This window comes from Olea europaea, chromosome 15 (assembly GCF_002742605.1).
Source record: "Olea europaea var. sylvestris chromosome 15, O_europaea_v1, whole genome shotgun sequence".
In the NCBI taxonomy this organism is placed as follows: Eukaryota; Viridiplantae; Streptophyta; class Magnoliopsida; order Lamiales; family Oleaceae; genus Olea; species Olea europaea.
The window spans coordinates 4,963,492-4,976,396 of NC_036251.1; the positions used below are offsets into that span (position 1 = coordinate 4,963,492).

The 12,905-nt window shown below is 35.7% G+C and overlaps 1 protein-coding gene across 1 annotated transcript; it reads left to right on the forward strand.

Moving 5' to 3' along the window:
* Positions 1 to 8,470: 8,470 nt before the first annotated feature.
* Positions 8,471 to 12,647, forward strand: LOC111409903 (protein MAINTENANCE OF PSII UNDER HIGH LIGHT 1). Its single transcript, XM_023040009.1, has 3 exons — positions 8,471 to 8,767; positions 10,523 to 10,657; positions 12,131 to 12,647. Exons 1-3 carry the CDS (start codon positions 8,600 to 8,602, stop codon positions 12,482 to 12,484), a joined length of 657 nt encoding a protein of 218 aa, XP_022895777.1. The 5' UTR covers positions 8,471 to 8,599; the 3' UTR covers positions 12,485 to 12,647.
* Positions 12,648 to 12,905: the final 258 nt, after the last annotated feature.

Genomic DNA, 12,905 nt, shown 5'->3' on the forward strand with positions numbered 1-12,905 from the left:
TGCCAGTAGGACCTGTAGTGCAAACAGTATCCTGGGAGGTTCGGACTGGACCTATTTCTAGGTGCAAAGCCTCGGCCTCTCCCTCTGCGGGGTCCCTGCTGGGCCTGTATCTGATATGGGTCAGCAATTGGGTTGACATCTTCATATGCCAAGGTAAGAACCGCGTTCAGAGTTGTGGTGGCCAGTGCTTGTCCAGAGTTCTCATTTCCGATCTGGTTCATCTGGCAGTCCATGAGGTGGGAGGTCGGACCCCTACCTCGCTGCCTTTGAGGAGGTGGGAGACCTCTGCTTACCCTGTTTCTATGCTCAATCAATTCTTCATTGATTATCTCCCTTCTCATCATCTCTAGTAGGGCGTCATAGGTGGTGGGGTCTTGATTCTGCACATCCCTCCAGAATAGGGTGTTCATGTTCAGGCCTTCCCTCAATGCAGATAGTGTTTCTCTGTCGGTGACTTGTACGCAGTAAGTCATCTCGTCGGTGAAGCGTGATAGGAAGTTCTTTAGGGACTCCCCATGTGCCTGTCTCATGTCTTGGAGACGCTGATGGGGGCCTCTCCTTCCTTGCTCACTGCGAATTGCTTCAAGAATGTTGTCTTGAACTCGAGCCAGCTTCGGATGCTCCTAGGTGGCAACCTGCTATACCAGATTTCAGCCGTTCCACTGAGGGTTAAGTGGAAAGCCCTGCACTTCACGGCTGGGATGGCACCCCTCAGGCTCATGTGAGTTTTGTAAGCGTTGAGGTGCTTCTCCGAGTCACCTCTCCCATCATACTTTGGTATTTTTGGCATGAAGTAGTGGCTCGGGACCTAGGCATTCCTTAGCTCTCTTGAGAATGGCAGGTTCTCATCATCATCGTCCAAGTCACAGAACCTCTGCTGCTTGTCAGAATCGTAGTCATCGGCCTCGTACCTTGGTTGTTGGTGAGAGGGTCCAGGCCGGTTCCTAGCCTCTTCCTCCCTCCTTTGTGGCCTGCTTCTAGACGGGGCAGCACGGGGGGCATTTTCATGCCTTCTCTCCGGCTGCTGGGGCATTGGAGGTAGAGGTGGAGGCTATGGCCTCGTCCGAGGCTGCTGAGCCTGCTGTTGACTGAGTCCTGGTTCAGCGGGACTGATTCTGTCAAAAACACTGCCAGCTCTCCTATGTCTTGGATCTTGCTCCTAAGGAGGTGGAAAATCATCGTGACTCATTTGGGCCTCGGTGGGTCGGCCAGAAGGATAGTTGGAGGAAATGTCGACTCCCACTTCCCTCTCGAATGGGCTTCCACATCGGCCATAGTCTGGCGAGGCAGCCCTATGACTCTAAACCTCGTCCTCTTGCTGATAGTGCCCGTGGGGGGAGTATGGAGGAATGGGGGAAGCCTCCCTGACCTTGCATTTGGGCCATGAGCTCCCTCATGGCCAAGTTTTGGTTGGCAATATCCCGCATATTGACTGCCATGGTAGCCATTTCTCTTGACAGTCGTGTTATCGCACGCATTCCACCTCTCCTTTGGTGGTGGTGGAGTCTTGGTCGAGCTGCTGGGGCAGCAGGCTGGGGGGGCACATTCGTGCTTTCTCTTACCCTCTTGGGGGGAGTATCTTCGTTAGAACTCATTTTTCTTTTATCAAACTCAGATTTGTCCCAATGATAGGGGTTCCTCTTGTTCTTTTTCAAGAACAAATCCTTTTTCAAGGGGGTTGCCCAAATATTTTTCAGTAAGCTTTTACCACAAGGTTGCTCGTGGTTATGGTATGGTTTCCCATAGACGGCGCCAATTTGTTGACCCCAAAAAGTGCGCCAACAGATGCCGGTCCCACCCGCGCTTGCGTCGGCGAATATCCAACACGCTAAGACACGTGGACGGTCTAAAACGAGCAGTTCAAAGGGCGTGGGAGTAGCCTAACGACGCGGGATGGCGACGTTCGGAATCCGGAGGGTTGTTCGTAATTCCATTGTACAATAATTACCAACCGGTGTTCATAATTGTATATGTAAATGTGTATAAACTCGATTTGTGTGTTGCAAGTAAACTGAGAGAGAGTTGAGTAAATATAGTTCTTTGTATTGATTCTTGCATTAGCCTTTTGACATTACACAAGGAAGTATTTATAGTAGTACATATGAAATAGGAGCCCTTGGATGAAGTGGCACGTGATCTCATCTCTTTAGTTCAAACATCTTTTCCTAGGTATGGGGCTTGACTTGCTAGCTTACGGCGCATTTATTACTTGTACAGGGCATCCATGCTAGTGAGAAGACTTAACCTTTATGCTTATAACAAACGTTCCATCAATCATTCGAATAAGATCTGTGCAGGTGATCTCTTGGGAGAAGTGACCATGGAGGATGTTTCTTTGTGGTTCAGAGGCTCGCGCATCAGCTTCAGGGCTTCGGCCATTTGTCATGATACTTCCACTTGAGGGCCTCAGCTGCTCTCAAAAGGTTCCAGCAGCCTGGCTTTGGTTAGTAGGTTTCGGACAAAAAGGAGCCTCGACAGATGGACTTCGGCTCGAAGCAGTTCGGATGTAGCCCACCTCGGCATTGTGTGCCACCTCGGCAGGAATGCCACGTAGATCGCCATAAGTGGGTCATTGTCTCAGGTAGGTTGGCCAGATGTGACAACACGCAACAATTATTTTAAAAATCTTTATTCTATATATTCATTTTCAGCCACACATTTATATAATATAATATTCTGTACGTAAATTCAAAATTTTCTTACTTTTTAAACCAACATTCTCCAAAAATTTACTATTCAAAACATTGTTTATTTCAAATAATGGCCATCAAATAGGGGCTAAGTTAAAAGTTTACGATTCAAAATATTTGTTACTTTGAAAATTCAACACGTTGCATTTGGTTCAAACGTCAAGTTTCGTGGGATCTCATAACAACAAATGGAGGGAAACTAGAAGAAGAAAAAGAATAAGCAAGCTACCGAACAGACATAATTGATGCAACATCAGATCCATGTTGCTGGAGTTAACTTTCAGAGGCTGTAGATGGAGATGATGATGATGATGATGATGCTAAATAGACATTTTGAAAAGTGAGTGCGTGGGTATGTGAGGTAAAGAAAGTAAATTTGACATCCTAAACATCCAATCTGATGCTGCAACATCCAATCTGATGCTGCTCCCTTCAACTAATATTCAAAAAAATTGGAACATAAACTACAAGTAAATCAAATTCTAGAGGTAAGGGGGAGAGAGAGAGCGCTCTATGGATTGAAGAACAACCCACATTTCTATGTGCCTCATTTTGTGCTAATAATAGAAAGTTAACATAGCATGAGCTAATAATTGCAGGGTGACCTCTACAAATTGCAATGAGTTGTGGTTATGTTATTGAGATTATTTTCAACGCTTGCATCAATTGGAATGTAATGGAGATTGATGCATTCTCCAAAAACTCTTTTATCAAAAATTCATTCTCAATCAAACATTTTCACAATAAAATATTTTGCACGTAAATTCAAAAAAAATCTTATTTTTTAACCACACATTCTCCAAAAGATTACTATTCCAAAACTCATTTCCTCATTTTAAAAAAAAAAGAAAAGAAAAAAGCTCTTTTCAATTTGCATGAAATAGTGTGTAAATGAATGGATTTAATAAAAATTGATATGTAATGTGGATTAATATAATTTTTTTTAATTTTAATATAAATAGACTTATAGAATAATAGATATATGAGAATTGTGCATGAAAATAGTATCTCTCTATTTATAAGAAAATTAATGATTAGCTAATATGATAATTTGGACATGGACATGTTGATGGCAAGAAGAATGTTGATTAAGTTTTCTCTCTTTTATAATTGCAAAATCATCGATGCACTTAAAAATCAATTTTAAATTGATGCTATGGAGTACCTCTACTAATTGGTTGATATCATTAATAAGGGAAATTTTCATAAATGTCATTAAGTTTGAAAATCCACAAAAATTATTCATTTTCACTAAGGATGCTAAAAAATGTCAAAGCATGAAATGTCCAAAATATCCTTAATGACATCTTTTTTGGAGCATTTAACGTTTGATTTGAATGTCGTTAATGTTATGATGTGATGATTTAATTTGTGTATTATAAACATTGGATATATGATTATTATATTGGGTAATATGAATTTTAGTTAGGAAAAAAAGAATTTGAAAGTTAACATCAATACATATCTTCTTACTATTAACAAATTCTAACTTCTTATCTATCATCTTCATTCCTTCATCAATAAAACATTACTATTGGATTCTTCATCCATTTTGAGATATTAGCTATTAGAAATTATTTATATTTTTATCTTATAACTTACTATTTTGTAAATGTTAAATACAATATAGTCATATTTATTTGAAATTGTTGAAACTCTTATTCATTGATTTGTTTGATTTTTGAAATATTTTTGAAGGGTAAAGATACCAATATCATTTACAAAATGTGAAGTATTTCATATCTAATAAATCATTGAGTTATTTATTTTTGAGAAGATATTGTAATTGATAATTGATTATTACCATTAATGTTTAGAATAATTTCTTCCAAGGCACCAAATATATGTTTTCAAGCTTCCCGACGGTTCAACTGCTGGATTCGACATTTCGAAACCGTCAGATTAGACATCTCGACTGTCAAACTCTACATTTAGAAACTGTCAGGATAGCTAATTTAACTGTCGATATTCAAAAATTCATTTCACCTTTTGCAATTGAATGGATTTAAATATTCGAAAGTGTCACATTCATGCAATTAAATATTGACATATTGATTGTACAGAGTTCTTATCGTTGCAATATCAACTTTTCAGGTATTAGCAATTATTTGAGATTTAGCGTGTCGCATGGAATAAAAGTTTGTTCATATGAATAACGAATAGAAGTGGAGAGTGGACAAAACTACATTCATTTTAGTTCCGACAAGTACTACCCTATGCACTCGCTATGGTAGAGTTGGTCATAACCGGACCATATGTTCCAATCCCATTCTAACACAACTCACATAAAGAGGCTAGATATTTGAAAGTGCTTGAAGTTGTATTTTGAATGTTCACCTCAATAGCTTTGTACATTCTGAAGTTATATTATCATTTTAACACATTCTAACACAACTCATGTAAAGAGGCTTGATATTCGAAAGTATTTGAAGTTGTATTTTGAATGTTCACCTCGATAATTTTGTACATTCTGAAATTATATTATCATTTTCATTTTATTATCGTTTGCATGCATTAATCGTGTTTAAGTTCATAATCTAAATAATTTTATTAAAAAAATTGCATACCATCCCAACAAAATGTTTCTATCATTCTCGACAGATGGTTGCAAAGTAGAAAATTTGACTAGAAATAAATATATAGGGGACATGCTGTTCCCGAGCACATTCTCAACTTTCACTATCATTTTCTACTTACATTATTATTATTATTATTATTATTATTATTATTATTATTATTATTATTATTATTATTATTATTATTATTATTTCATTTTCATCAGCAAAAATTGCATAACATCCCGAAAATTAAATTATCAATCCTGACGGAAAGTTTTTGTCATTCTCAACAATTAGTTGCGAAGTAGAAAATGTAACTACAAATAAGATGCATAAGAGATAAACTGTTGTAGAACATTTGATAAAGACGTTACCATATTCATCCCTAACAAAACTATAATACATAATTTAGTACATAGACGTACACAATTATAGCATACTTCAATCATTGTTGACATTTGAATGTTTCCCCATTGTCTTCATTAAAATCGTCCAAGCTTATAACAATTATCTTAGGAGGTGGAACGTTCACCAACGATTCGTCATCGTTGGATTCATCTTCAAACGGAACCATGAACCCGAACACATCATCAAGTACATTGAGCGGTGACTGCAAAGCTTCACTTGGAATTTTGTCTAGGTTGGGAAAAGAAACGATAGAAATGACTCTCCTACCATTTAGAGGATTGACTTCCTCATTATTCAAAGAAATTATAATGGGAAAAAATGGGGACCAATTGGATATTGGCAGACATTCAGGTTCAACGGTACGTTGCTTCCCATAGAATAACCCATTATCTCAATATGGTTTGTATTGAGTGAAACTATTTGAAATGTTTGATGTATAAAGTGTCACAAAGTTGGTTAAGTGTAACTGAGAAGAATGTCATGCTATGCTATTTATAATTAAATTCTTAAAGGGGAAGCAGTTATGGTCACTTCAAACACAACCACCGAATCACAGCTTTAAGTATTACTCGAGTGACAATTGGTGTGATGATTTAAGGTCTAAGTGTACCTTTATCCTCAAAACTTTGTCCATAATTTATGGAAAATATGAATACTAAATCATGTGTACTATTTATCTTAAGATTTTATGCAATAGTTGTTGATAATCAATTTTTATGATAAAAAAATGTGAATCTCAAATCATGTGTTCCATTTCATCTTTAATGTAATTGTTTATAATCAATTTTCATGAATATATATATATATATATATTTTATCTTAATTGTAACACGGTCCTGAAGTATTTTTTATATTTAAACTTCTTTTAATTAGACTTCAATCAAGAAATTTAACAAATTTTCTTGTGCTAATCGAACAATCCAACAAGTATGAGAAACGAGAAATGATTAAAATGTGTAACCACACGTGGATGCAACTACCAAATCGTGTTTATATCCACATTTTTTGGAGGAAGCAAAATGAGGTCATTTAATACATTATCACAAATCGATTATAATGTAGTATTAAAAATTTCGTCACACTATTTTTTCACTCTCTTTCTCTAATCCTTGGTGTATGGAGTCCTAGTAGATGCTACAATAAATCGAATGTGTGTCGATCACCACCTCTTTGTGTTAACAATATCGTTGCTTTCGACGGGCATGGTGGCCACCTCGATCACGCCACAAGTTGAGGGAAATTCCTCGTTATCCGGGTATGACACTTCGGGCTCTATGGCTCTTCTATCTATTTGAAAACAACATTTGCAACACTAACCGACAAGAATTTAATATTTCTAGTTTGCAAACTACAGAATGAGATGAGAGTATTTAAAATTTTGAATTCCTCATAATTAACGCACATACCATTCACCTCTTGGTTCCTACTAGGCAATTGACCCTCATGGTCATTCGAACACCGGTTGATGCCTCATCTATCTAGTTCAAACAACAATTACAACACCAATGGATATGAATTCAATATTTCTAGTTTGCATACTATGAAATGAGACAAGAGTATTTAAAATTTTGAATTCCCAGATGTTAATGCGAAATACACGTATAAGAAAGCAAAAATCAAACTATAACGTTCGATAAATATCGTCTTTAATTGTCGAGAATGACAGTTCGTATTGACAGATGACTCATATGTTGATATTTAGTCATCTATCGAGAATAATTGAAACGAACTATCAGGAACGACTATTATCTAGACGGATGGGTCACATAACTAATCTAACGAGAAGTTCTCATGTGCGAGAATTCATAGCTATACAGACTTTTATTATGATAAATTAAAAAGTTCACTTAAAAGATTCAATACCCTTTCCTAACATAGAAAAATATAATAAACAAGGTAGATTGGAGATTTCGTTTCAAGGCAAGTACGGGTAATAGGGCCCGACCCCCACCTCATTTATTATTATTATTTTTTTAAGAATTCAATATTTTAAATAAAAAATTTTACGAATTTTCATTAATTCTAATAGAATATGACAATTAAGATTGTCTAAAAGATATATAAACAATAAAAGTGTTAGTTTATAAAAAATATTTGAATAATTTAATTTTTAAAAATAAATATATTAATTGAAAATTTTAATAATTATATTATTGTCCACTCTAATGAATGAGAGCAATAAAATAAATTTAAAAAAAAATTAAATGGGTACATAAACGGGGCAAGGGCCCCACCCGCCCTCGAACCTGTCCATTGCCATTCCTATTTCGAACCAAAACACACACATAATTGATCAAGAACACCTCGGGAGTTGGCTCACACGAGTGTTTTGTTGTTTGACTTGTACCCACAGCTCACTTTGAACTGAGCTAAGTGACTAGTGGCTGTGACTCGTCCGGCTTTACATCAATATCTAAAGCTCGGTTTTCTTCTCCCTTATAAATAGTTACAGTCCTATTAAAGATCAATAAATATAAATTATAAAAATAAATGGAGGAGTCATAATTTCATTGAAGAGAATATGCCCATGTTTGAGTCCCATTGTTTTGAAAATAATACATTTTTAAATAGTGTTTTGGCATCATTTCAATCACACATTTTCAATAAAATAATATTACACATAAATCGAAAATTTCTCTTTATTTTTTAATCACATATTTTTCATCAATATACTATTCAAAAATTTATTTTTATTAAATGAACGGGCTCAAACAAGGGCGAGAGAGAGAGAGAGATGACCACGATGACGCGTAAGAATAACCAACTCAAGTTGCATTCAAAATGAACCACACGATATATATCATATGGGCGAATATTCATCCTACAACACAAATCACAAATCTCTTGCTCCAACGAAAATATAAGACTTGTCCCAAGAAACTAAAAAATCTCAACTCGTATCTTGGAACAAAAATTTCACTGAGTGTAAGAAGTGAACGAATTATGGCGTGTGCATTGTCAGGAAACAGCTGCACAGTCACAAGCAGCAGATTGGTGTTCAACAAGTACCGGAATGAGCCCAAAAAGAGGCAAAGTTTGCATTTGTTCAAAGTGAGATCTTCTACTGAGGATTCTGATTGCAATACTGAAGAATGTGCACCTGATAAGGAGGTCATTTCTTTATTAATGCCGTCTTCTGCGTTTCTTCACTCAATCACAAGGTTTATATGTGTATATGGAGTCCAATTGTATAAGAATAATGCAAGATTAAAGTGAGCTTGGAGAATTACTGAAGCTAAACGCGTTTTTTATGAGAAGTCATTTGAATGTGGAAATTCAAGATTTAAGTTTCCTGTGAAATATGCTTGTTCAGAAGTTGTTTGACATTTTGCCCGTGAGAGTGGAAACTGATACAGTTAGTTCCAGCAGAGAATTTTAATTTGCTGTTCCAACTGGTAAAAATTCTTGGAACCAATTCAAGGAGCATAGTTGAATTTACGAAAGTAGAGTTTTATTACTCGGATAACAAAGAATGCAAGTATTCAAAAAGGCAAATGGAATCATAAAAATGAACAAGCCAACAAATGGAGTTGGCAAATCAATGTTCTAGAATCTTGCATAGACATAAACAAGCCTTGGTGTACAAGACCAATGAGATCTCAAAATAGACCTAAAGAAGCATCTGTACATTAGAGAAATGAGTTCCCAGTAAAAATTTGTTTGGGTAGAGGTAGACCAAAACTAACATACTCTGGTGTGGTTGATAATATTCGATTTCACTGGAGCTGTTACTTAATGTGGCATGTTGAATCAAACTGCTTGGAGACAACTTCAGTTTAACGAAAATAAGTTTTAGCTTATAGTTGCTGTGTTTAACTTAAATTTGCTTGCTATTGATTATTGAGTCTTTAAAGTATTAGCTATATATACCTTTCTCAGAACAGAATGTTAAGAGAAACGTGCAATCCTTCATTAGAAACTACATCAGCAATGTCTGCTCTGCTTGTATTTTATCCCTTATTTGAACATATAAAAAATATTCATGTTAGGCCTATTTGAACACTAATGATTTAAGTATTTGATGCTATCGCTTCTTAAAATAGTGACTTACATGGTGCACTTGCTCCTTGTTGCTCTAATTCCATATATTTGTCAACCATCTTCTAGCTGATTCTTTTATTTATTAATAATCACTCATTACATGAGACTAAACTATGGCACTGTCATTTTTCATACGTCACTGAGCCAAAGTAGATTCTATGCGACAGACTTGGTCATTCAATCCCCTGTTGGAACAGAATGGGACCTGACACTTCAACTAATTGGTTCTTTATGGTTGAAGTATTAAGCCCCTGTTTGGTCTCTCATTTTTCCTTAACTCATTTTCAACCACATATTTCATAGACTCACAAATTTTATCAACTTTTCAACCACATATTTCACCAACTTTTATCAGAATTTACTAAAAATCTAATTTTATTATTATTATTATTTTTTATTCAAACCAAACTGGGGTTAAATCCTCTTCAAATTTTACCTCATTAACATTGTGGGTTTAGATTTAGTTTCTGGCTCGCAACACTGGTTTTAACCACATTATTGCTGTAATGTTAAGCGATCCTAAGTTTTGATTTCTGTTTTTAGCAGAAAGGTATTTTTATTTATGAACTGCTTTCACCATTAAAACAGGGGTAACCCCTAAATAAAAACTTGCTGTCCACTTCTGACAGCTTAAATATTTTCTAGAATTTCCATTTCCTCCTGTTCCCTATTATTCCATAGATGATAAACTTTTGCTGGCAAAGCCGTTTTAATCAGTACACCGTTGTATTATGAAGTTTCTTGGTATCAAAAGTTCATGTGCAATATGATAGTTTTCTGCTCTCATCTTGAAAGGAATCTAATACATTGACAATGACGAAACAGGTTGGGAAAGTGAGCATGGAATGGGTAGCTGAGGATAATACAAAAGTAGTTGGTACATTTCCTCCCCGTAAGCGGAGTTGGACTGGTTACATTGAAAAGGACACTGCTGGACAGACAAATATATACTCTGTTGAGGTTAGTAAATGAACACTTCTCCGATATCTTAGGGGTAGTGAAATATGATGAATGAATGTGTAGGTTTATATATGTGTTCAGGTAACTGCATCTTTTGAAAGAACTTTGAATGTTGTTCTTCTCATCTCTCCCTTTGAACTTGATGCTGCTAATATTTGATCAAATAATCCAAATGCTATTGTAAAGCTGCCATTTCTCCTCACCACCAAACTTCTAGCTGATGAAAATTTGTTTACAACAAAAGAACACAAGTTCATTATATAGTGCTGTTCCTCAACAGAAATTGGAGGTAAAACAATTATTTCTGGTTTACATTCACTTGCAGCATTCGGGGAATAAATCCTCAAAGTGAAACTTATTAGAGCATCTCTAAGAGTATCTCTTAATACAAGATTACTATTTATTTAGAGAGTTAATACTTAAAATAAGCTCCAAGAGACTCTATATTTGAACTTTATAATTTTTGCATTTAATAAGTTATTGATTTCAATACTCTACTTCTTAAACTATTGAAATAATATTTGAATTGATTGGCTGTTGACATATTAAAAAAAAATATAACAATAAATGAAGAGGAGAAATCAATAAATATTTCTTGAAAAAAGTAAAATGAAGAGGCAAAACAGAAGGTATTGTTAGGGTGTATATTAAATTTCTCTAACTAAATTTAAAGATTTACTCTATTATACATAAGATGTTTCTCTTAGAGATACTCTTAAAGGCCAAACTAGCACTTTAGAAGATAACTGTGCAAAGTTGTCTCTCCATATAAGTTCTCCTTCGTGACCCTATTTGGACGATGATTTGCATGTCTTCAGTTTATGACTTGACCAGATTTATTTCAGTTATGGTTCAGATTCTAACCAAATTTTGTACCTGAAATGAAAGAGGATGTGGTTTTTATGCTCCTTCGCTATTTACTCTATCCAATTTAAATTGAACTGATTAGAAAGTCATTCAAAATAAATTATCATGAGATAAAAACATCTGATTCCCTTTAATAATCCCATCATTCCAAGTACCTAGTGTTTGCTTTTCCGTTATCCTGTATAATACTAATTTGGCATCACTCTTCCGTCCACACATAACTGTACTTAACCCATTTCAGTTACAATTCATGTTATATTCCCAACCGGGATGCATAGGGAAGTCAACCTACAAGCAAGCTAAATACAGTTTTACGACTTGAGAACCTAATCAAAAAAATATTTTAGGTTACATGAAATCTGGTCATAAATCAATATCAAAAGGGCTCAAGTTTTTAAACAATCCGTGTTCTGAACTAACTGATTTGATATTGGAAGCCATTTAATGTGCAGTTTCTTTTGCAAAATTGTTCTCGTGGTTTTGGTGCTTAACAAATGCCACTTGGCACCTGATTATTTTTAGCCCAAAATATGTCATTTTGACATTTCACACAAGCTTGCAAGTTATTCAAGTGGTGTAATATTGCATCTATCTAATTCTCTTCAGCCAGCAGTATATGTGGCAGAAAGTTCAATCAGCTCTGGAAATAGAGGGTCATCTTCTGATGGATCTGAGAACACTGTAGCTATTACTTCTGGATTTGCTCTGATCTCTATTGCGGCCGCTTCTTTAGTACTTCTACTAGTTGGGAAGAACCCTCCTGTGATTCAAACATCTGAATACTCGGGACCATCCCTAAGCTACTACATCAACAAGTTTACACCTTTGGAAGCAACTGTGCCCACTGTAACTGAAACACCAGCATCTCTCCAAACAGAAAGCTCCGCTCCAGAAGTTTCTCAACCTGAGATTCGATTGGAATCTCAAGATATGTCCACATCCAGCTCTAACATTTCTTAGGTGGACAAAATTTTTGTTTACATATATATGGTATGCTGTAACTCAAAAACATATTTTGACTACTTTCAACAGTATCATAGTTGACGGTAATGTCACTCTTCGAAACTGCACATGAGAAGTTTTCCTTCTCAGAGCTCACAAATAAATCCATGTTTCAGCATTATGTTATAGTTTAAACTTAATCTCAAACCAGAGAGCAATAAAAACAGAACTTGGCCATTGTACGTTGTAAAGGGAGGTCCACAGGGAGGAGAATCACATTTCAAATGTTCGGTCCAAGTGTGTATAAGTTGTGATCGCATTTGGATTTATGCTGGTGACGAACCGAGGGGAAGGCCGTTATTTCTCAAGGTTAGTTGGGCGAAGTTCGGATACTTGAATCATCAAAAAAAAAAAAAAACACTTGGCCGCTGCACATTTT